At 35.4% G+C, this 26,135-nt stretch overlaps 1 protein-coding gene across 1 annotated transcript in view; it reads left to right on the top strand.

The window, feature by feature from the left end:
* Positions 1 to 19,928, top strand: part of GLIPR1L2 (GLIPR1 like 2) — a 30,326-nt gene extending 10,398 nt beyond the window's left edge. The window contains exons 4-6 of the mRNA XM_044227910.1: positions 9,728 to 9,813; positions 19,432 to 19,458; positions 19,543 to 19,928. Of these exons, the coding sequence (XP_044083845.1) occupies positions 9,728 to 9,813; positions 19,432 to 19,458; positions 19,543 to 19,928 (499 nt within the window). The remainder of the gene's footprint in view (positions 1 to 9,727; positions 9,814 to 19,431; positions 19,459 to 19,542) is intronic.
* Positions 19,929 to 26,135: the final 6,207 nt, after the last annotated feature.

Here is a 26,135-nt window from a genome sequence, read left to right as displayed (position 1 = left end):
TACTGAGTAAAAATTAATATAAGAGAGACAAACTGAAAATTGGAATGTGTAGGGAACTGAATGGTACCGCACCCCCAGCAAAGATATAACCAGGTCCTAATTAACAGAACTGTCAATATTAACCTATGTGACAAGAATGAGTATTGTCTTATATGGCAAAGATGTGATCAAGATAAGGATCTTAAGAGGAATTGCTTAGCCTAGAATATTTAAGTGACCCTAAATGCAATCACATATATTCATGTAAGAGAGGGAAAGGGAAATTTGGCACTTAGTTACACAGAAGAGGAAGAAGCAAAGAGATCATAGAAGAGGTTGGAGTGATATATTAATAAACCAAGGAACTTCTGGAGCCACCAGAACCTGGAAGAGTCAAGGAAATCCCCCCATGAGCCTTTGGAGGGAACGCAGTCCTGCCAACACCTTGATTTTGGACTACAGGCCCCCAGAACTAGGAGAATAAATTTTTGTTGCTTTAATCACTGAATTTATACTAATCTGTTAAAGTAGCCACAGGAAAGTAATACAGAATGGAAGAATAAGACAGATTTGCCATAGAGAAAATATAAATCAATGACAACCTTGAACCTCTTAGAACACAAAGATGAAGAATGGAAATCAAAATATGTATAAAGAAAGAAAGGAACTATTTAGGACAGATAAATCTATAAACTGGTGCTCCTAAGGAACAGAGAAGAATAAATGGAGTATAAATAATAATCAAAGAAGAGAGAACATTCCTAGTCTATAAAATACTCATATAAAGATTAAGATCACTTGTAAGGATCAGAAAAAAATGAACTGAAATAATATTTATATATATCATTTTCTAGTGATTATAATTCAGTTTCAAAGACTCATATATTTCTAAAAAAAAAAAAAGTAAAATTTTAAAAATATTAATTAGACTAGCCTTGAACTTAGACATTGGAACTGCTACAATCAAATATGACCATGAGAAATTAAGTTTCAGTGATAGGTTATTTTATTAACTAAGCTAGGAAAAGATGTAGTGTGGAGGGAAAGCATTTGTTTATTTTTGGACATGTTGTATCTGTAGGTGACTGCAGGACCTTTTGTTTAATTAAATATATATTTGTGGGAGGTGCACCAAACGCTGACTAGGCAAGAGAATTCCATATTTTTAAATATGGTGTCTATCCTAAAAATGCTTGTGCTCTGTTGGGAAGGAAATGTGTAAAAATAAACAAATGTATAAGTAAGTAAATAAATCAAAAAGCAACATTAACAAAATGTACACATATGTATACTTTAAATAGAATAGAGTTGTTGTAAAAGCAGGTATGAAATGATAGAAACATTTACCTGAATATAGGTTTAAAGGTAAGGTAAGGGATCTGGGGTTGATGAAAATGACTTGACTCTAATGCCAAAAGAAGTAAATGATAGTATCCAAAAGTATTTAATAAAGAAAATTTTCTTTATTTAATAGTTAAGGGAATAGAGTTTGGCAGGTGGTGCCATTTTCTTTATTTCATAAACAGATAGCTAGAATATATTTTTCCCAGCCTCCCTAGAAATTTGGTGGGGTCCTGTGACAAACTTTAGCCAGTAGAATATAGGCCACTTTCAGGCCTACCCTTTAAAAACTATCCCCATGTTCCTTCACACTCTGATCTTCTTTCATCTGTTGGCTGGACACAGAGGATCTGGTGGAAGATTCAGTTGTCCTAGAAGGTGGCACAGCCATGGCTTAAAGTGAGCCAGTGTCCCAGGATGACTGTTCAGAGGAAAGTTCTGCTCTACCACTGTCAATACCTATACTTCTATGACATGAATTCTGCCTACCATTGGATGGAAATGGTGAAGGAAGGTCAGATCAGGATTTAGTTTGAAGATGGAGCTAATAATATATGCTGATTGATTTAACTTTAGGAGTGAATGTAATAGAATAATCAAGGATGATATATCTGTCTAATTTGAGCAACTAGATGAGTGGTGATACCATTAAATTAGGTAGAGAAGGCTCATAAATGAGTAAACCTTGGGGGAATAGAAAGTGTTCTGTTTCAGACACATTGGGTAGACAGACAACTATGGGAAATGTAAATGAATCATGAGACATGAAGGTCTAGGATAGGTTCCAAAGTAGTAAGAACTGCAGGTAAAGACTCTGGGGCAGAAATGAGTTGGTCCTTCTTGAGATCACCTTGTGAGAAAGTTAAGTATAGAAAATAGAACAGAAGAAACTTAAGGACGAAGCCCTTCATCACTACAGTATTTTAACTTCAGGCAAAGAGTTATCAGGAGTATAAAGAGAGTCTAGTGAGGTAAGAGAGAAACTAGAACTGTGCTGGCATTTTAAAAAAATAACATTTAGACTTATTTTCCCACCATTTTTTAATTGTATATGAGATTGTTCTTTTTCATGTTTTTCTGCATACATAATAATTTATGATTCGATGATATATCATATTGTAATCATTTTAGACATTCTGAATAACAGTTTAAATACATTAAGGATAAACAATGCATATGACCATTTGAAGCAATGATAATATGAAGAGCTATGACAAGTTCACAAATGTTCAGTGACAACCATATCACATTCACTGCTTGGCTATGATTTTAAGACATCATCAATGGTAACATGTATCCCATTTACAGAGATGTTAAAATATGAAAAGATGTGCATCTTAGAAGTATGAAATACAGTATATAACTAAAAGGAAATATCTAGAAAACAATATGTATCCTTAAAATAAAAACATGTTACATGAAATAATATTTTGCTTGCAATTTAATACAACTATTTCATATTTTAAAATATTGGCTATGAAGCACTAAATTTGATTTTATGAACTATTAAGGCTCATGACTTGCAGTTTGAAAAATAATGCCAATTTAGAATACTACTCTGATTAGATGATTGACAGCAGAGAGAAGAAAAAGAGGTCAGTGTGTAGAGTTACATGAAAGCTGTTTTTTATAACCTTGGTTACTAATGCATTTTTATAAGCTAAAGAAAGCCATCAATAAAAAAGAAAGAGGTAGACTATATTAGAACATACGAGGGAAGGGGGAGGTATTGAAGTGCAAGTTCTATATGGAAAAAAGCAGAAGAGAATTATAGGAAAAGTAAATGTAGAGAAAGCTTAATAATGAATATTTTTCTTCTTTTCTTGTTTAATGAAGCTCATGAGGATTTAATCTATTTCATTGATCTTTCAAAAGAAAAGATTCCAGATTGATTCATACTTTCTAATTTCTTTGTTTACTTTCTTTTTTGTAATTTTGAGATATTCAATCTTCCAAGTATCTTTTAGGTTGTTTTTGTTAAGGTATACAACATTCCTTTATCGTTAATCCTACTTAATATTGAAGATATTTACAGTTATATATTTTCTTCTGATTGCAACTTCTGCTGGCCCTTAGGATTTTGTGTGGTAAAACCTCTTTCTCATTACTTTCTATGGACTGTAATTCTAGGTCATTTTAATAAAATATGTTTACTACTTAATAGTCATAATAGAAAAATCATGATAGAAAATTGAAAAGAAATTAATGCTCCCATTTCTGTCTTCCAGTTACCCTCCCCAGTATTTTATCTTAAAAGATATATTCTATGCATATACCAAAGTATATCTGTCTTTGTGAGTGAGTGTGTGTGTGTGTGTGTGTGTGTTCGTGCGTGCGTTTCCACAATTCAAACAGAAGTCTACCTCACTTCCTGTGGTGTTCTTCAATTTTTTGTTTACTTAGTGATATAAACTGAAAGTCTTTCCATTTGAGTACACAAAGAGTTTCCAGATTCTTTTTAAGGGTCTTTACGGTGTTCTGTTTTTCAATGAGTGTGCAAAAGTTCATTTACACAATGCTTTCAGGGTGCCTGGTTGGCACAGCCAGTTAAGTGTCTGGCTCTCAGTTTTGGCTCAGGTCATAATCTTTGCAAATAGAAAAGAACTCAGTGGGAACCCTATATTTGCCTTGGCTTTCTCTGAGAGAATTCTCGAAACCAGAGCCAGAGAAACAGAATCCAAGCAACAAATGTGTTATTTGCTGAACATAGGAAATATCAGTGGTTATTGATGTTAAGATACCTTATATTCAGGATTAGGATCCCGAAGAGGAGAGGATTGCAAAGAAGGACACCCCAAAACCTGTAAAAATTATTTATGGGTCCTTGGTCAACTCCTAAGCTACCCATCCTAAGACAAGATTCTGGAAAGATTAAATAGGAACAGTTGCTCAGAAGCTGAAAATCCACACAGAAATTTCAGAAGCTGCACAGCACTGAGAAGACACAGTTGCAGTCTGGGCTCAGCCAAAATGGAGAGATCAGCCTGGGGACTTACCAAGCAGAACATAAAAATCCAGAAAATATGAATACATTTGATTACATAAAAATTTAAAATTAATTTATAGCTAAAGAAATACCATAGCTATAACCAAAGAAAAGACAATATAGTGTGAAAATATATTTGTGGAATATATGGCAGAATTAGTCTCATTAATTTGCAAAAAATTCATACAAATAATGAAGAAAAAGAGAAACAACACAGAAGAATAATTTAAAGAAGATATGAAAAAGGTCATTTACTAAAAAGAAAAAGTCATTAATCATATGAGGAGATATTCAATTTCACTCATCATTGAAATAATTCAAATAAAAACAAATACGAGTTACTACTTTTCACTCATCCATCTGAGATGATAGAAAAGCTCGACACTCTGCACATATGATGGGACAGTAAATTGGTATAATCTTTCTGGATTTGGCAGAATAATAAAATTTAAAATATACTTACTTTTTATTCTTGTAATATCCTTATTAGAATTTTATCATTTTAATATCTTCATGAAAATAAGCCTATATATATATGTATATGTATATATATATATATATACACACACAAGGATACCCATTTCAGTATGTTTTAATAGCATGAAACTGAAATTTAAAAAATAATGACTCAAGTAAGAGCAGACCTAACAATTAATTTACCATGCATTATTGTATAACTATTGAAAATACTGGTGTCTTTATGTACCAATCTCACTTGTTAGATGAAAAAGTAAGATTCAGAACAATAATAAGTAAGACTGGGTCTTTTGTTACAGCAGCTAGCATTATCAGAAAATACAGTGATTCAGAAGAGAGAAATGGGAAATTTCAGTTAGGTGTGTAGGTCTGCTCTACTAGTCATTCAGAGACCCAGCTTGCTCCCATCTTGTTTCTTCACCACTCCCTGGAGGCAGAATCTATGTCTACAGATCAAGACCAAGTCACAGATAACGGTTTGCTTAATCTCATAGTAAGGCAAAAGAAACGTGTTGTCTGCATGACCATCTCCTATAGCACAAGTGGGAAGTGATGCACATTACTGCCATTTGCATTCCATTGGATATAAAACTGATCACATGGCCACATCTAAGTTGCAAGGGAAATTGGGAAACATAACATGGTTAGCCAATAATGTGACAAGCTAAAATACTGTTATTTCTGTATTTAGATATTTAGATTGATAGCTAGTAGTCTATCACAATATATAAGTACTGAGAATTTTTATGGGGGAAAAAAACACTTGTTTCTGGTAGGAATCATAAGAAGACGTTAAACAGAAGTTATCTCTGGGAAGATAGGAGGAAAAGTAGAGGAAGGAGACATTTTCCCCTTTAAAGTTGCCCTTCTCCCTCCTTGACGGAGAGTCAGCTTCTCTCTCTAACCCTCTCCCCTCTCATGCTCTCTCTTCTCTTTCTCTCAAATGAATACATAAAATCTTTTAAAAAAATAAAAATAAGGTTACCTTTTCTGTTTCTTCCTTTCCACCATATACTTACAAGTATTATACATGTATTATCTTTACTTATTTATTTACTTTAACATCAATGAAGGATATCTGGATTGAGATCAGATAATTATTTAAGACATTTTTAGAAGACAATAATAACAGGATTTGTAGATCATTATACTAAGTAATGAGAAAGAGGAGGGACAGTGTCCAGTCAGTTAAGCATCAGACTCTTGGTTTTGGCTGTGGCCATAATCTCATGGGATTGAGCCTCACATTAGGTGGCTTCCATGCTCAGCAAGGAGTCTGCTTAAAGATTCTCTCCCTCTGCCCCTCCCCTCACTTGCATGTATGCCCTCTCTCTCTCTGAAATTAATTAATTAACTAGTTAATTAATTAAATCTGTAAAAAAGGAAGTAATAAAGAGGTAACAGTCAAAGAAGATTCTCAGAATTATAATTCAGGCATGACTGGTATTGCCATTAACTGCAATGGGAAGATCATGAAATCCATCTTGAACATAATTTAAGTTGGCTGTGATTTACCTGCATTGAGATGTTCAATAAGCAGTTGGTTATATAGGTCAGAAGCTCATGAGTAAGGCATGGAATAGAACAAATATTTGGAGTGCAAGACTACATAGGGTAATTGAAATCATGTGAGTAAATGGGATTGCCTAGTGAGAGGTATAGAGTAAAAAGAGAACAGGACCTCCAGAATCTTATGCCAACATTTAAGGGCAATTAAAGGAAGATGAAGTGTGGAGAGGAACCTAAGAATGATCACACAGGTAGGAAAAAAGAAAGAAGAGTATCATAGGAGGCATAGGGGAAAGCATGTTTTTAGAAGGAAGTAGTAGTCCAAAATTTCTAAGAGGTCAAGCAAAGTAAGGACATTAAAATATCAAATTAAAGAGAAGTTCATTGATAAGCATAAGAAGAGCCATTTCTGTGGAATAGAGGAAAATGAATGAATTCTGGGCTCTTTTATTGTTGTTTTTATTTTGTTTTGTTTTTAAAGTGGGAAAGATGTAAGCCTATTTAAATATTGATATGAAAGGTCAAATACAGATAAAAGCAATTCTTTGTAAAGAACAAAGGCAGAGTGTGAGTGTGAGTGTGTGTGTATATACATATCCAAAGGTACAAGTTCCTGAGAAAAGGAATGTTATTAAAGAAATTAGCCTCTAGGAAGGAGGGACAGTTCTCCAGTTGTATTTAAAAGGAAGGAAGAGGGTACCTGGGTGGCTCAGTTGGTTAAGCAACTTTGGCTCAGGTCATGATCCCAGAGTCCCAAGACAGAGCCCCACATCGCCATCCCAACTCAGCCAGGAGTCCACTTCTCCCTCTGACCCTCTTCCCTCTCATGCTGTCTCTCACTCTCTCTCAAATGAATAAATAAAATCTTTTTTAAATTTTTTTTTAAAAAAAGGAAGGAAGAAGGAAATAGGTATATTTGTCATGTTTAGTGAAAAAAAAATTCCCATGTTTCAATCTAAAGGCTATTATATTTCACTGTGAAGTAGGACAGATAATGTCCTGAGAATAAAGGAGACAGTAAAGCTAGAATTTTGAGGTTTGGGAAGGTTTGAAATAGTTATGATGGAAAATGAGGGAGGAAGCTGATTAGAGAGACATAGAAAGATTCTCTACCTCCTAAAATGATTTTTTTCCCAGCAACACCCAGCAGCCTTGAAGCAGACATGGAGCATGCAGACTGTTAAGGTTCTGTCATTTTTTCCAGCACTGGGGTTTTGTCAGGTAGACATAAAGGAAAACAGTAATGGAGTTATAGGGTCTTAGCCAGATAATATGCAAAGCAATAGACCTAGGCTTTACTGAGAAGAGACAGTAGGATAGATAGGGATAAAATAGACTTGCAGTACCAATGAACTTAATGAAGAAATATGACAGAAGTAAATGAGTGAGCAAGCTGCAAGGATAGGAGGCTACAGTCAGTGAATGGAATGTATGATATTGTGAGTTCAGAGGTATAGTTTTAAGGGATAACAAGATCCAGAATGTGACTCCAACAATTATGGAGTGTTATTTGAGATGGTAAAGACATCCAGTAACAGGCTAAGCCTTTGGATGAATCATCCATAAGCACATTGTAATCATCTATGTCCCAAATTTAGGGACAAGAACAATTTTGCCTGAAAAGGGAGATGGTGACCAAGGTACCAAAATGAATGAAGCACTAGATCAGAAGGAAGATGGTATCTTGGGGAGGATTAAAGGATAGTGCAGCTAAATAATATCCATCTCAAAGTAGTGTTTAACTGTGGGTCCTAGACCTGAGGTACAAGATGTGAGAGTGAAGGGAGGAGATGTGATAGAGTTACAGAAAGGATTGGGGCACCTGGGTGGCTCAGTTGATTGAGTGCCCAACTCTTGGTTTCTGCTAAGGTCATGATCTATACAGCTCTATAGCTCTATCATAGAATTTAAATAATGATCTTCTAGTGGACTTAGGCTTAGACATGTGTATAGTTATTCATTAGGCCACCCAGGCAACACAGCCTTATCTAGGGCCTGGACACATGTCCTATGGTAGTAATATCCTGAAGGTATGGCCAAATATGAGTCTAAATAGTGTTCCAGAGGACTGTTTTGACTTGATCTCAGCAAACCTCTAGGCTGATTCTTGGAAAAAGCAAATGCCTAAAAAAAGAAATTTGTCTGTTTCTTCAAGTACTTCCAGGGAAGCTTTGAAATTTCAATGGAACTTGCTGGTAATAGGTATTTAATTTTCTTTTCTCCTAATCCAGGCCAATAATTCCAATTGCAATTGTGGAGTTGTACTGTAGATTTGGACTTAACTTGATTTACGTTAAACTTCTTACAGACTCAGAACAAGAAAAATATTGGCATGAGAGAGTATTAGTCTGACATTTCTGGCTATATAATATAAATAGTGATATGAAATTCAAATCTTTGGAAAAGAAGACCCATTGTATTCTACCATGATGTAAATTTATTTTGGTATATATTTCTAAGTTTTCACCCTTCTTCTGGATGGCCCAGAGTGACCTAACCAGGGTCTTCGGTGCCTAATATTTGTTTTTAAAATTTTCACCTATACACTGAGTAAATAAGTATTCTCGTTAAATATTATTTCTCTGCCTATCTTCCCTCTTTCTCAACCTAAATCCTTCATATAAACTTCCCAAGTTGTGTCTATTGTGTGGCCTCTCTTTCTTACCCAGCCCTGGGCAATTGATGTAATAATTTCTCAATTCTTCCCTCTGTTCTAAACAATGAATTAAACCAAATTTGTAAAATCCCATTTAAATTTATTTGTTTGTTTATATATTTACTTATTTTTAAGGCAGACTTTGAGTAAATCATGCAGCTGGTTCTTTAGGACAATAGGCATTTCAGAATTTTACAAACTTTTCAGAAAATTAATATATCATTTCTATAGAAATTTTTATATATTTGTACCAAGCAGAAAGCAATTAATTATAAAACATTCTATAACATCATTTTGAAAGGAAATTTTTGCTACAAACTTAAAGCAGCTTTTTTTTTTAAGATTTTATTTATTTATTTGAAGACAGAGATCACAAGTAGGCAGAGAAGCAGGCAGAGAGACAGAGAGAGGAGGAGAAGCAGGCTCCCTGCTGAGCAGAGAGCCCGATGAGGGAGTCTATCCCAGGACCCTGAGAATATGACCTGAGCTGAAGGCAGCGGCTTAACCCACTGAGCCACCCAGGCACCCCTAAATCAGCTTGAAAACTCATTCACACTTAAATTACAGTACTTTGTTTTAAGGACATGGGGATTCATTTCAGAAAAGACTATTTTCTTGGGGGGAAAAGGAGAAGATTACATCTCCAACTTCAGTACTTCCTTAAGTCCCTTTTCTTAGTTAAATCACCTTAATAACCTAACTAAAAATTGGTAACCATATTATTTAAATGATGAAATTTGAGACTTTTTTCTAACTAAATGTTTTCTGCTTTTTTGTAGAGGATCTCTGTCGAGAAGGCCTTATAGACCAGGAATAATTTGTGCTCAATGTAGCAGATATGACAGATGCACAGATTTTCTATGCAGTAAGATAAAGAAAATAACTTAAACATTAAAAAATCCATAACACATTTGATGACAAGAAAAATGAAGTATTGAACACTAGTTTTTTCTTTGTCATGTTAATATTGTTCTTTTGATCAGAGTGTTGTTATTATATTAACAAAGGAGGGTTGAAACTGTATCATCTCTAGAATTTTCTAGACCACCTTTTTGCCCTCTATTACCCCTATTTCTTCCCCTAGAGACCTACCACAATGTCTGAAAGAAGGAATGAGAAAGAATAGTTATCTCCTAAAGAAGCTTGCTAGTTAATTCCTGAAATAGCAGCCTGTTTGAGAATGACTGCTCTAAAGGATAGGATAGTCTAAAATATTTATAAAGAGAAAAGAAGTAAAATAACACACATTTAGTAGCCTTTTCTTTTAGTTTTTTTTCCTCCAAAATATTCAAAAGATAGAAGTAGAAAATATATTTGGGTAAACTTTTCCTTAATTTTTCCAAACATAAGAGCATGTAATCCAAAAGTACAGCCATACCTGAAATATAGGATGCTTACAAGAATGTGTTGGGGGCTAAATTGAGACAGTAAGGGGGCACATTGTAATTTTGTGATAAAGAAACGAATGGACAATTTCATCATAATATCACTGCTGACATGAATCCTCTCCAACATTCTTGCCCTTGCTTCTCTTGAATCAAGATGCAAAATCTTGCTCTTCCTCTTCCCCCTTTCTTTCTCCTCCTAGAAGAATTCAATCCTAAAAGCATTAAGTAGGTCAGAACAAGGTAGGCATCTACACAGAGGGCCAGAGGATGTGACATATTAGAGCTTAAGCAGAATGACAAGGGATTCATACACAGTGAACATGAGAAGACAGCCTTAAACAGGGGAGGACAAAGTCCACATGGGGGTATAGTCTTATACAGAAGGTTAGAGCCTCTATGGAGTGAAATAGATGTCCATGAATGAGGTCAGACTTAGGGTATCAGAAACATACCAGAATGAAGGGATCTCCATACCAAGAGGGTTCAATATGTGGTATCTGAGCCCCAGTATGTGGAGAAAGGCATCAACATGGGGTAGGATTGAGAAGCTTGGCGTATAATAGACTGGACATGTAAGGACTACATCCATGGAGGGATGGTTTGGCACTGGTTGGTTGAACCCAAGCGGAATGTGAAAAGGATTCACATATAGGGATGCCCTGGTAAGAGGTATTAAAATCTATGTAGATAAGAGAGCATCTATGTTTAGAGGCAATTTCACATGATGTATCAGAATTCAAACTAGGTGAGGGAAGCTTTAATGTGGGAGGGAAGTGGCCTGGCATCTGGAGGGGTCAGAGCCCTAGTGGAGAAACAGAGGAATCTACACATTGGAGAAGCCCAAAACTGGGTTTTACAAGTCTGAGCGGGGTGGGAGGGGATCTAAGTGGAGGATCAGCCTATGGGTTGCCAGAGTAAATACAGGATGCCCAGTTAAATTTGGACTTCAGGTAATATATATATATATATATATATATATATATATATATATGGTATAAGTATAGTCTGAATATTATATATATATATTTAGTATAAGTATATTCTGAATATTGCATGAGATATACTTGTCCAAGAAATTCTCTGTAGTCATCTGTGATTTGAATTCAACTAGGCATCCTATAAATATTTTTAAGTTTTTATTAAAATTACAGTTAGTTAACATATAGTGTAATATTGGTTTCAGGCATACTATATAGTGATTCAGTACTTCACTTAACACCCAGTGCTCATTACAACCAGTACTCTCTTTAATCCCCATCACCTATTTAACCCATTCCCTACACACCTCCCTTCTGGTAACCATCAGTTTTTTCTCTATAGTTAGGAGTCTGTTTCTTGCTTTGCTTCTTTTTTTCTTTTTTCCCCTTTGTTCACCCGTTTTGTTTCTTAAATTCCACATATGAGTGAAATCATATGGTATTTGTCTTCCTCTGACTTATTTCACTTAGCATAATACTGTCACTCTATCCACATCATTGCAAATGGCAACACCCTATATTTTTATTTGCTAAATCTGGCAACTCTATAGCCTAGTGTGGGGTATAAGAGCTCAAGCAGAATGAGGAGGACACCCATGTAGGGAAGAGAGTAGAGGCAATAATGAAACTGGAAACCTACTAGGGATTGATCAAATAAACAAGTAGATTAAGGATAATGGAAGCCAGCTTTCTCACTGTCAGAGAATGGAGTATTAAAAATGTAAAAGAAGAAAATAAACATGAATCTTGTGATGAATTGAAATTAGAGGTATTGAAACTTAGGGGTTTCAATAAATATAAATAACATAGATGTAAATGTTTGTATATGTATGTATCTATACACATATACTCCTTAGCTCAGAGATGGTTTTGGAGCAGTGACCTCCCACCCCCAAAGGAATGAGCAAAACTAGCACCCACATCTTGGTTTCCTAATTTGAGCCTGCAGTAAAAGAAATGAGGGCTCGTTTGGAGAAAGGTCCCAGGGCTGGGGCAGGGGAAATAGAAGACCATCTTTTCATATCTAAAAGCAAAGAAGTGCTCAAAGAGTGACGGGGACATGTAGCAAAATGGACACACAGGACACAGAAGACAACTTAAAGGGCTCTTAGTGATCAAACCTAGGACAATTTGAGTACCAAAATAAAAATAAAAATTATAACTCCTTGCATATAACAGGAAACCCTGATTCATACTAATGTAAATTAATAAATTAATAAATGAATAAATTAGAAGTTTGATGAGGAACAATATATTACATAGTTCCACAGTAACTCCCTATAAAAATATTTCATTACTAGTGGGAAAAGAGTAATTTCACAATGGAGCAGCCCAGCCGGACACCATCCTAATAAAGTGATCCATGTGAACATCAACAGTAATTGGAAAAATCAAGACCAAAACCCTGCACCACCTGAGAGGATGCAATGAGAATAACACAGCATCTCTTCTATGATACTCCTGCAAAGATGCATAACTAGGTCCAATCACAAGGAAGCTCAAAAAAGTCCAAATTTCAGGTTTGTTTAAAAAAAATTAAAGATTTGTCTGCAAGATAACTAACGTGTTATCTTCAAAATATGCCAAGATCATTAATGTCAAATAAAGACTGAATCACTGTCCCAGACAGAAGACAATAAAGAGATGTGAAGACTAAATGTAATGCATGACTCTGAACATGATCTTTTGTTACAAAGACACTATTAGCACAGCTGGCAAAAAAAAAAAAATGGAATGAGGTCCAAAGATTAGAAGATAGTAATGTAATAATGTTAATTCCTGATTTTGTTGGTTATATTACCGTCATGTAGAAAAATATCCTTGTTTGTAGGAAATAAGTACTCTCAGATATATCAGAATGGCCACTTGCATTAAAATGGTTCAAAATAAGTTATTTGCACTGTATTGCAGCCTTTTTCTAAATGAGGGATTTTTTCCCCCATTTTATTTATTTATTTTCTTCTCAGTGTTCCAGCATTCATTGTTTATGCACCACACCCAGTGCTCCCTGCAATACATGCCCTCCATAATACCCACCACCAGGCTCACCCAATCCCTCTCTCCCCTCCAAAACCCTCAGTTTGTTTCTCAGGGTCCAGTCTCTCGTGGTTTGCCTCCCCCTCCAATTTCCCCCAGTGCCCTTCTCCACTCCATCTCCCAATGTCCTCCACGTTATTCCTTATGCTCCACAACATTGCTGTAAAACTGATGAATAATAATTTTAGACAGGCGCTCTTGAGAGCAGCTAGGGGGAAGAGATTCCATACATACAGAGGACAGTCCATCAGAATAACGTCAGACCTGTCCACAGAAACCTGGCAAGCCAGAAAGGGCTGGCAATACATACTCAGGACACTAAATGAGAAGAACATGCAGCCAAGAATACTTTATCCAGCAAGGCTGACACTCAAAATGGATGGAGAGATAAAGAACTTCCAAGACCATCAAGTTTTAAAAGAGTATATGATCACCAAGCCAGCACTACAAGAAATATTAAGGAGGGTTCTATAAAAGAAGAAAGAACCCAAGAGTATCATAGAACAGAAATTTACAGAGACAATCTATAGAAACAAGAACTTCATAGGCAACATGATGTCAATAAAAACATATCTTTCAATAATCACTTTCAATGTGAATGACCTAAACGCTCCCATAAAATGGCACAGGATTGCAGATTGGATAAAATGACAGGACCTGTCCACATGCTGTCTACGAGAGACCCATTTTGGAACTTAAGGATACATCCAGACTGAAAGTGAAGGGATGGAGAAGCATCTTTCATGCCAATGGGCCTCAAAGAAAGCTGGGAGGGGTGCCTGGGTGGCTCAGTGGGTTAAAGCCTTTGCCTTCAGCTCAGGTAATGATCTCAGGGTCCTAAGATCAAGCCCCACATCTGGCTCTCTGCTCGGTGGGGAGCCTGCTTTCTCCTCTCTCTCTGGCTGTCTCTCTGTCTACTTGTGATTTCTGTCTGTCAAATAAATAAATAAAATCTTAAAAAAGAGAGAGAGAGAGACATTCCTTTAAAAAAAGAAAGAAAGAAAGCTGGCGTAGCAATTCCCATATCAGATAAATTAGATTTTAAACTAAAGACTGTAATCAGAGATAAAGAAGGATACTACATCATTCTTAAAGGGTATATCCACCAAGAAGATCTAATAATAGTAAATATTTATGCCTCCAATATGGGAGCAGCCAACTACATAAGACAACTGTTAATCAAGATAAAGAGTCATATTGATATGAATACATTAACAGAAGAGGATCTTAACACACCACTCTCAGTAATAGATCATCCAAGCAGAAAATCAATAAGGAAACAAGAGGGGCGCCTGGGTGGCTCAGTGGGTTAAGCCGCTGCCTTCGGCTCAGGTCATGATCTCAGGGTCCTGGGATCGAGTCCCGCATCGGGCTCTCTGCTCAGCAGGGAGCCTGCTTCCCTCTCTGCCTCTCTGTCTACTTGTGATTTCTCTCTGTCAAATAAATAAATAAAATCTTTAAAAAAATAAAAAAAAATAAGGAAACAAGAGCATTGAATGACACATTGGACCAGATGGACCTCATAGATACATACAGAACATTCCACCCTAAAACAACAGAATACTCATTCTTTTCAAGTGCACATGGAACTTTCTCCAGAATAGACACATACTGGCTCACAAATCGGGGTTCAGCCAATACCAAAAGATTGAGATTATTCCCTGAATATTCTTAGACCACAGTGCTTTGAAACTGGAACTCAACCACAGGAAAAAGTTTGGAAGGAATTCAAACACTTGGAAGCTAAAGACCACCTTGCTTAAGAATGTTTGGATCAACCAATAAATCAAAGAAGAACTTAAACAATTCATGGAAACCAATGATGATGAAGACACTTCGGTCCAAAACCTATGGGATACAGCAAAGGCAGTCTTAAGGGGGAAATACATAGCCATCCAAGCCTCCCTCAAAAAAATTGAAAAATCCAGAATACACCAGCTCTCTTTACACCTTAAAGAACTGGAGAATCAACAACAAATTAAGCCAACCCCACACAGAAGGAGGGATTCTTTTAAATTTTAAAAAAAAAAGTTGTTAATGCAAAACCTAAGGAAAGCAAATCAATTTGAAATTTTTTGTTATAGGCAGGAAGGAGATAAGGTTCATACTGGACTATTTGTAAGAGAAATGAAGGTGATGAGATAAATTTGATTAATATTTATGGGGCAAAATTAGCAAATCTTAGAGAATAATTTGACATAGTGATGAGAAAAAAAGTCTAATATAAATACCAGATTTGGTGCAATGGATTGAGATATGAATTATATGAAGAGAGAAAGCTATGAAAAATAGATGATGGGTTTTGATCATCATTAGCTTTAAATACCTATTTGATACCTGAGTAGGTAAGACTCATAAGCTTAGGGTATATTTCAAGGCTCTATTTCAGAATCAAGAGCATATAGACACATCGAAAAATAAAAAAAAGGAATAACTCATCCAGGTACAACACACAGAGAAAGAAGAGTAGTATACTAAGAATAGGATCCTAGGGGTGGGGGAAAAAAAAATGAGAAATACTGAAAGAGAAGGGTAGAAACAGTGGAAGAGGGACAAGAAGAAGAGGATACCCCAGTGTTCCCTTTCATTAAAGTGTTCTTACTGACTTGGCAATATGGGAGAACATTGAATCTGGGTTTCAAAATCTGAGCCACGTGGGAGGGGTCCAAGTGGAGGAGCAGCCTGTCGGTTGCCAGATCAAATACAGGGTGCTCAATTAAATTTGAAATTCAGGTAAACAAAAATATTTTTAGTATATCTCAAATATACTTATGAAGAACTGAAAAGCTACATTGAAAACGATATAAGGAACCAAAAATACTGGAAAATACAGTAAGGGACAGGGAGGTCAAGTCTAAGAAATTTAAAAGACTAAAGAGAAAATTATAAGAAAGCACTGATAAATCTGATTCCTTATGTGAATAATTGGACCCCCTGACGACCAGAACAAAAATAATACAACAGAAAACAAAGCAATAGATAGATATACAGGTATTCAAAGAAATAATTTTTTTAAAAACCAGAAATAGAAATTCTTGAATCTAGACATTGAATACCTACTATGGAATGTAAGCTGGAAAAAAGTAAGAGGTTCCTTAAAAAATTAAAAATGAACCACATGATCCAGTAATTTCACTTCTGGGTATTTATTTGAAGAAAATGAAAACACTAACTCAAAAACATATATGCACCCACATGTTCATTGCAACATTATTTACAATAGCCAAGATGTGGAAAGAACCTAAGTATTCATTAATGGGTGAATGGGTAAAGAAAATGTGTTATATCTGTATCTATCATTACACACACAAAAGGAATAGAATTCAGCCATATTAAAAAAAATGAAATCTTGCCGTTTGTGACAAAATGGATTGCCCCTGAGGGCATTTTGCTAAGTGAAATGTCAGAAAGAAAGATACCATATGATCTTACTTAAATGTAAAACCAAAAACCAAGCTTATAGATACAGAGGATAGATTGCTGCCAGGGGTCGAGGTGGGCAGTGGGCAAAATGGGTAAAGACAGTCAAAGGTAGAAACTTCAACTTTTAATTATAAAATAAATAATTCATGAGGATGTAATGTACAGCATAGCAACAGTAGTTAATAATAATGTATTGCATATTTGAAAGTTACTGAGAGAGTAGAACTTAAAAATTCTAATCACAAGAAGAAACTTTTATTACTATATATGATGACAGATGTTCACTAGATTTACTGTGGTGATCATTTCAATAAATACAAATACCAAATCATTTTGTTGTATACCCAAAACTAATATAATGTTATATGTCAATTATACCTCCATTGAAAATAAATAAATAATAAATAAATAAATAAAATAAAAACAGCCATTTAAAGATTCAAAAAAAGATAAAGAAAGAAAGAAAGAAAATGGATAATATGTGCCAGGAAAAAGTGATGCAAATTAGAGGAAAGTAAAGAATCCTTCAAGCATCCAAACCAAAACGTAAAGTAATTCATTGGAGTTTAATAGTCTGGGTTGAGTTAGGAAAACAGCCACTTTAAATATTCTGACAATACAGTGTTGAACATAGAAAATAGAGCTCACATGAATGGTGTAAACTCTAAGAGAGCAAAGATCACAGAAGTTGCTATGAAAAGGCGGAGAAACTATAGTTAGAAGGTCAAAGAAGCAGAAACAGAAAACCTCTTAGCTTGAAGCACCAAAATAGGTGGTTCTCAAAAGCTTACAAGAAAATTGCTGCAATTCTCAAGAATCTTTGAAAAAGCTCCCACCAAACGGTCTCAGTATTTGACAGCAAAGCAGGTAGTTTCCTATTTGACCAAGCAGCCACTGGGAATCTCACATCTGTTCAGGTATCTGGCGAACAACCACCCATGGAGAATAATAACGGTTTCTTCTTCTCTTAAATCTTCCAAATTTCACATGCGTTCCTGTCATTGGCAAACTCTAACTTGGAGCTATACAGAGGAAGGAATTCACAGAAAGGTAGTTAGTTCCTGATTTCAGGTAAGCAACACAGGATCAACTTGACACCAGTGTGATAGAATGCTGCATTGGCAATTGACAATCCTGCATATTTTGGCTGGTGTCAAAATTTTCTGTAATAAGAATTAATGCCAAGACACAGTGGAATAATTCCTATATTGTTCTTAATGCTGTACATAAATTCAACCAAACCTATTATTCAAATACAAGCAGATAAACAAATCTTGTGGAAACACAAAGAAATTTGTGGTACATAATACTCAACAAGCACTTTCTCAATAAACCCCTAGAAGATGGCTTTCACCAAAAAGAAGAGATGAATGGAAAATGAAAAGCTACACTGGAAAAACTATCTAGAAGCATACTTTAATCAATAGACAAAGACTGAATTCTTAAGGCTATAATTACAAAACAAATGTAAATATAATAAATGTTGACAATATAAAATGATATAATTAATAAAACTTGGCAGAAAAAGAAAGAGATAGAAAAATGTGCTTAATTTCCCCATCTTTCATAGCAAGGGGCCAAAAGCTATTATTTAAAGCTGATAAATCAAACAATAGAGATGTAAATAGATTTAAATGTATTTAATATATTCAATCAAGTGCAAAAGTAAAAGAAGAATGTAATAATGGAAAATAGTAATGACAAATGAAGGAAAATCCAAGTAAGAATTATGTTAATTACATCATAGCTCAAACTAAGTGATCAACAGCTACACATACACAGAATGAAGTAGAGAAAATATAGACTTTGTGGTAAAAAAAATTTTTTAAAGGAGTGCCACATAGAAATCATTGTATAAAATATGAAGTAAAATAAGCACAAAAGGCTGAAATAACATCAAAGATCTGATTGGTCAGTTCATCCCTAGGATTTTCTGAAGAGTGATTTCTAAATTTTCTTATAAGGTTAGTGCCAATTACAAGACAAAGCCTCTGATTCCCATTGGGCTCTCTATGTGTGAGAACTCATTTATCCTCTTAACACTTCCTAATGGAATCCAGGAATGATTTTTTGATCTTCTCTGCCCCAGTCAGCAGAGGGAAGGAAATTTATTTCCTGAGAAGTATTATGATAGCTTTGGGCTAGATAGCAGGAACTATAAACTCTATACGAGGCTGCATAGTTTACTTTGGGATGAAATGAAGAGCAACCAAAAGCTCCTGAAAATAAGAATTAGATGAGGAAAGTGAGTATATTCAGAAGATTAATTTGGAATGATCTGGGGAAAAAAGAGAGATGCATGTAAGAGATATTATAAAATCCTAGAATGTTGAAGATGGAAAAATCTTTACAGGACAGAAGTGAAATGATTCATACAAAGTGACAATGATTTAGAGACAGAATTAGTAATAGAATCCACATGTCCTCATTCCCATACTTCTATGTTCCCCCTAGCAGACTCAGCTGACTTTTACTAGAAGAGAATTATATTGTATTATATTTTGTGATGGGCTACTGGTTGGAGGAGGCACATTAAAGATGGCAGCATGATACCTGAGGACTAGGAGAATAATGTCATTATTTTTAGAAAAATTATTTTATTTCTAGAGAAAGAAGGATTTTTATATAATTCTTTATGGACTTTCTTTTTCTTTTTAGGTAATGCAGATCGTGACCAATCCGTATGTATGTATTGTTGTCCTTTATTTCTTGGACAATTTAACTACTTTATACGAAATCCAGCTTTCAATTTTGCTTCTTTATTTACAGATTACCGATTTTGGTATCCCAGATGGGAAGTTCCCCGGCCAATTGTGTGTGATCCACTGTGCTTATTTATTTTCTTTCTGAGAATGTTATGTTTTTCAATATGTATCATAGTTGTTTTGATAATACAGTCTCGGTTTCCAAATATATTATTGGAAGAAGAAATGATGCTTGCCTCTGATCTAACTGAGGTAGGGCCAGAACAGTTACAGGAAAAGGAAGAGGAGATGGAGGAAGAAGACAGGGGAAAGGTGGAGGAAGAGGAAGAATATAAAGAAAAGGAGGAGGAACAGGAAGGGGGTGAAGAGGAGGAAGGGGAGGGAGAGGGTGAAGAACAGGAAAAGAAAGAGAAGGAGGCAGTGGAGGATGAAGATTTACCACCACAATAAGACAAAAGTGTAATACAAAAAATAAATAAATAAAAACAAAAAGTAAAACACTGAGCTTTAATAAAAAAGAATATGTACAAACCATTACTGAAATACCTTTTATTCTCTTCTTTTTCTTATATTTACTCAACAAATTTAAATTTGAAAAACATAGAAACAAACTAACAAAAACATGTATTTTATAGTAAGTATTGTAAGACAAGTTCTGATGACAGAAATACTAAAGATCTGATGACAGAAATACTAAAAAAGATTTGACCAGTCTAATTACTTTTAAGATTTTACTGTGTTATCCTTATAAAGGAAGGAATTTCCATTTTCTAAATATGTCTATCTCTGTGTTTTAAATATTTCTTAAGTGGGTTAATAAGTTTCTCAAGTATTAAGATTATACATGCTACTGTGCTTAGGATCATTCTGACTCAAGATAACCATTTAATAACTTTTGGTTTTGTTATTTTTATCATTACGCTTACAGTTTTTTTTTATTTTATTTAAAATTGATTAATTACTATTGTAGTTGTTATTGATAGTGGTGATGATGGTGGTGATGATATTGACCATGTGATATCAAGGCACTGAATATCATTATGTATATTTGTATTGTGTGTGTTTGGGAAATAGTTTAAGTGGTACTGTACATGCTGTTAGGAGACAAATTTTTGTTTCTACTTCATGTTTGATATTTTATTAAAGCCTTGTTGTAATTCTTTATTAGGCTATATAATTTATTGCCACCAAGGACAAATAAATGTCAAAAGTTTAATTATTTGTGATTGAGCAATTAGGCTGCTTCCAAATTTATGTGGTAAAATAAAATAAAAATTTAAAAAGTTATTTGCTTATAGTTATTTAATATGTACAGTAAAAGTTCGCAAATTAGTAATATAAATTAACTACTTACTATTTGTAGTACTAGTAAGTGATCTGAATAAAAATACCTAACATAGCACACATCAAATTGTATAAACTCTGTATTTTTAACTTTATTATATTAAAAGCCTATTCTTAAATGGGGCAAGATGAGAATTATACAAAACGCCCTACATTTATGTAATTTCTATGTAGTCAGCCTCTTTTCTAACCAGCTTCCTAAGAAAAAGCCTTAAGTAGTGAAAAGGGCTGGTTCTCTACAATGATTTTATTTATTAGTATTTTCTGATATTTTTATACTATTTCACAGCTTCCAAGGTGGTTTCAAATAATTTTTTAATTTCCAAAACCACTCTATAGAGTTGATATTGCTTCCATTTTTAAAATGAGAAGACTGACCTTGGATTTGTGAAGTGTTACAACCTAGGACTCAAAACAAATTAATTTCTGGACATTCTGATGCATTTACAAGTATAAATTCTTCATGATCCCGTGTTCAGTTCCCACTATGATTAACATATATTTGTATATCTAACTTCTACCCATCTAACTTTACTCTTCAACATATTCTCCAGGTAATTTCATGGAATATAATTGCTATAAGCCAGTGGTTCTTCTCTGGGGGCAATTTTGTCACCTCTCTTCCAGGGACATTTGGCAAAATCTGGAAACCATGAAGCTGTGACCAGGAAGGTGCTACTGGTATCTAGTGGGAAGAGGCCAGGAATGCTGGTAACAATTTTATAATGCCTAGGACAGCCCCCACAGCAAAGAATTATCCTGTCCAAAATATCACCAGTGCCAAGTTGGAAAAATTCCCCTGTTGGCTTATCTCCACCCCAGATATGTGTAAATAATGAATGTATTGTAGATGTTATTGTATTTCCCTAATTTCTCATTTTTCTAAAAATCGTTCTCTCATTTTCTTTCCTACACTTCTTGCTTCACCTTTTTATATCCACAAGTTACCATGGGAACCATCATTTTGCTGTTGAGCTTCTGTCTTCTTACTTTGAAGATGGTCTACTAAGCACAGATGGGCGCAATCATAGTTTTTGGCTTGGAGATCCAGACAGACTTTCAAATGAGGTTCTCCTTGATGGCAAAAGTTGTAATATGTAAAGCTCTGAGGCTGTTTAGCAGACTGCATGGAAAGAAAGAATGAATACCAACAGAGAAACAGTGAAAGATTGTTGTCTCTGATGCTTAGTTTTATCCCAACCTTTCACACGTATTATTTTTCCAGAGTATATGCTATTTCCATCCAGTAAGTTTTCCTTAGGTTATTTTGAATAGGATTCTGTAACTGACTCAACTGATAGGACATTCATAGTATAAAGATATTTTCGTTAAAATGTCATTTATTGGGCACCTGGATGGCTCAGCTGATTAAGCATCTGCCTTTGGTTCAGGTCATGACCCCCAGTGTCCTGAGATGCAGCCCCACATCAGGCTCCCCACTCAGCAAGGAGCCTACTTCTTCCTCTCCTTCTACTTGTTACTCCCCCTGCTTATGTGCTCTCTCTTTCTCTCTTCTCTGTCAAATAAATAAATAAAAATCTTAAAAATAAATAAATAAATAAATGAAAAGTCCATTATTCTGAAACAGCATTAGCAATAATGACACTAAAACTGATATGTAGAGATTCTTTATAGCATCACGTGGTCAAAGAACAGGGTGTCTTTTAAAGTTTTATTTCCTAACTCTTGGTTCTTGGTATCATACCATATCTCTCTCCCAGAACCATACACCCTATGTACTTAGAATGCTTACTTTATTACACAAGTTATAGGTTGACTCCCTACACAAGGGATCATTAGTATGAATCTCAGAGGTATCAGGGAAAATTACCCTTACTCAGTTTCCATGGCACTGACTTTCAGGAATATACTTTGACCAGGATGTTCTGACCCAAATGGTCTTGAGTGGAAAAAGAGTACTTAAAGTACCATATATTCTATTCTGCATTATAAAACTGTAAGACTGTTAAAATGTTCCTGGCCCTAGTAAAGTAATTTCCAGCTACATTATGTGTAGTATATACTTGCCCTTGGTTTGACTAAGGGTTTGAGAAAGTGTCGAAGAGTCAGTACACTTAGTCAATAAATACTAACAAAATATTAGGTGATCCAATGCTATCCTGAGTCCTTGATTTAAATGGTAAGGATCAAGTACGTTATTTCTTAAAACTGGATAAAGGTAAGATTGTTGGGCTTTCTATTGGTTCCTCAACTCCCCACAGCAATGAACTGTAGAACTGGATGGTAATAAATACACAAAGGGAGGCTGGGGAAGAACAAAATGAATACAGAATGTTCACAAGGAACAGCACAGCAATAGGGAAGGAACTAGATAGAGTCATAAGGATTTGGTGACTCTAGAGGGAGTAGGAGGATTTGCAATTATTTAGCATAGCCATGAACCCCGTCTACAACATTCAACGTAATGTTGATGGGAAACCAGGTTGGCCAAAAGTGATGGGCTGGGGCAGAGTGGAGGACATCGGACATTTTCTTACCATTCCATAGCAAAAGAAATTGCCAAAAACATAGGCCCACTCAATTTCAAAGTACCACCTGAGTGAGGGAACTTGATTATGGGCAGTATTAGACAAGATCTCTAAAAATATTTTACATCTGAGAAATACTATTGATACTCCTGTTATTAAACAGATCTGATAGACTTCAACATTGCAGTAAGACATCTGATGGAATGCTAGCTTGTGTAATGTTCTATTCCTGAGGATCAGGCCCTCAGGAAACCCATACATGGTGGTGTTGGCTAAGACTCTTGGGGCAGGGAAGTCACACCTATACCTAGAAAAGATGTCAGAATAGGTGTCTATTTCAGTGAGAATGAACCACTGGCTTTTCCAGAATGAAAGGAGCCCAATGTAGTCAACTTGCCACCAAGTGCCAGTTGGTCTCCTCAAACAATAGTGCCATGTTAGAGATCCAGAATTCATCTCCATTGTTGGTAGATTCTATATACAGAGGTACCTGGAACAACACTGATAAATGAAAGTCTATGCAACTGGATCTGTATGTGGCATCCATGCATTCCATTTGTCTGCCCATCATACTAATTCTAGGTGGGCAAAAGACAAAGGCTAACAAATGTAAATTGATGAATTATTTTGTCTGCCTTGTCATTTGATGCATATGGTGGGCAATAATCTGTTTAAAAAAAAAAAAAAGTCTGCCTACCATTCCCACCTCTTATTTCCATTCATATGTCTCTGCCTCAGGTCTTCTTATTTCTTACCTTTCAATCCTTTTCCTTCCAAACTCCCAACCTAAGACTAGATATTTGCTATGGTCCATGTGATCATATTGATTCTCATGTCAAGCCACTTGTACTTACATAAAAAGTGGATAGTCAGGTACCATTCAAAGCTCCACCCTGAAGATTTTCTCTTACTGCTGCCTGTCCAGGCTATAATGCAGTTATTGTCCATTTTCTGCTTGTACCCACATTTGGACCAACTGATTGATAAATTAACATTTGGCTTTCAAAAATTACCTTTACCTAGAGGTTCAGGACTTCCCCACCCCCCCATAATAGTCACAAGTGTGAACTGAGTTCTGGTAAAACATGGGTGGGTGAGATGGAGGTCTAGGTTATCTGCTCATGTAGCATACTCCTGCCCTGTGGTCCCACTTGGATTTGATCCCATAATGATGCTTTGGTTCAACGTCAACTCAGATCATGTGTCCAATAGCTCCCAAATGTGTGGATATTCCTCCCTTCAAATAGATATTCATTCAAGTAAATGTCCATGGGTTCCTTTTGGAAAATGCTCAGAAAATCTTTAAAGTGCATACTAGTGGCCTCCTAGGAACTCAGTCACCTCTTCAGTGGTTTCCTGTGTAAAAACTGGCTCAGTTCCAGTAACTAAGCAAGAGATCATGATTTCTTGCCACTTGCTTCATTGGATCACTAGTGAAACCAACTGTGCCTGTTCATGGCCTCCTGAAGCCAATGTCAAGACAGAATTAGAAGTATAAGAGATTTATTAGTCAATGCCTATAAAACTTGAGGTACCAAACTATATTGTATGGGAAAGAGGGAAAAAAAAGAGTAACTTTATAGTGGAGAAACCTGATAAACACTATGGCAGCCAGGTGATCAAGATCAAGATCAAGATCAACAGTGGTAAGTCATGCTAACAGCATGTATCCTTGATATGATATGATGAAAATGGCATTTTACCTCTGTAGTCGTCTTCTCAAAAATCCAGTCAAATCATGAGAAAAAAATTAGACATCCCAATTAGGGGACAGTCTATAAAACACCAGTACTTCTAAAACCTTCAAAACCTTCCTTATTTTAAAAAACAAACAACAACAACAATAACAAACTTCCCTTAATTCATCAAAATAAGGAAAAACCTGAGACACCATCAGTACCAAAAGGAGTCTAAACCTAGACATAAGACTACTGAATGTAAGATGGTATCCTGACCAGGATCCTGAGACATAAGAAGGGCATTAGGTGGAAACTAAGAAAATCTTAATAAGTATGTGCTTAAGCTAACAAACATGCATCAATATTAGTTCATTAATTGTGACAAATATGCTGTAAGTTGTTAATAATAGGGGAAAGTGGGTGGGAGGTATGTGGGAACACTGTACCATATTCGTAATTTTTCTATAAATCTAAAATTGTTCTAAAATATGGTTTTTTAAAAAATTAAAAAATTATGGGACATGAAAATTACATAAAATTCAAATTCCAGTGTCCATAAATGAAGTTTTATTGGAATACAAAAATACACACAAAGCGTTGGAAGAGAACATTAGTAGATAGGGAAAGACTTCAGACTATAATGCAGATCTGACACCTGTAAAATTCAGTCAGAAAAAGGCTCAGACCACACAGTGCAACTCAGAAAAATGTCATCCCACACAAGGCGGGAAGCTGTGGTGCAAAAACCCCCTATAGAGATCTTTCGTTCTGGGAGAGGTATGCGTTGGGCAGTGTTGTCAGAATTTCAACCTAAAATCAAACCAGAGGGGGGAAAACAAATAAATCAAACTAGAAGACACAAAATGGAAAATCTCGTGTCCCTTCAGGATCACGAATCAGCCATTTATGGGAAATCAGGTCATTATAATGTGACCTCATCACACAGCTTCAGACCTTTCTAGCCTGCCTGTCCATTGAAATTTTCATATCATAGTCCAGGGATTCAATGGACAGGCAGGCTAGAAAGGTCTGAAGCTGTGTGATGAGGTCACATTATAATGACCTGAGAGGATCAATGACAGAATTTTTCCTGGGTTTCTAGGTACCTGGCTCAATGCCAATGTAACTCAGATTGTAGGACATGA

The sequence above is a fragment of the Neovison vison genome, chromosome 12 (assembly GCF_020171115.1).
Source record: "Neovison vison isolate M4711 chromosome 12, ASM_NN_V1, whole genome shotgun sequence".
In the NCBI taxonomy this organism is placed as follows: Eukaryota; Metazoa; Chordata; class Mammalia; order Carnivora; family Mustelidae; genus Neogale; species Neogale vison.
Note: the sequence above shows the minus strand (reverse complement) of the source record. Positions and strands in the feature narration are given on the sequence as shown.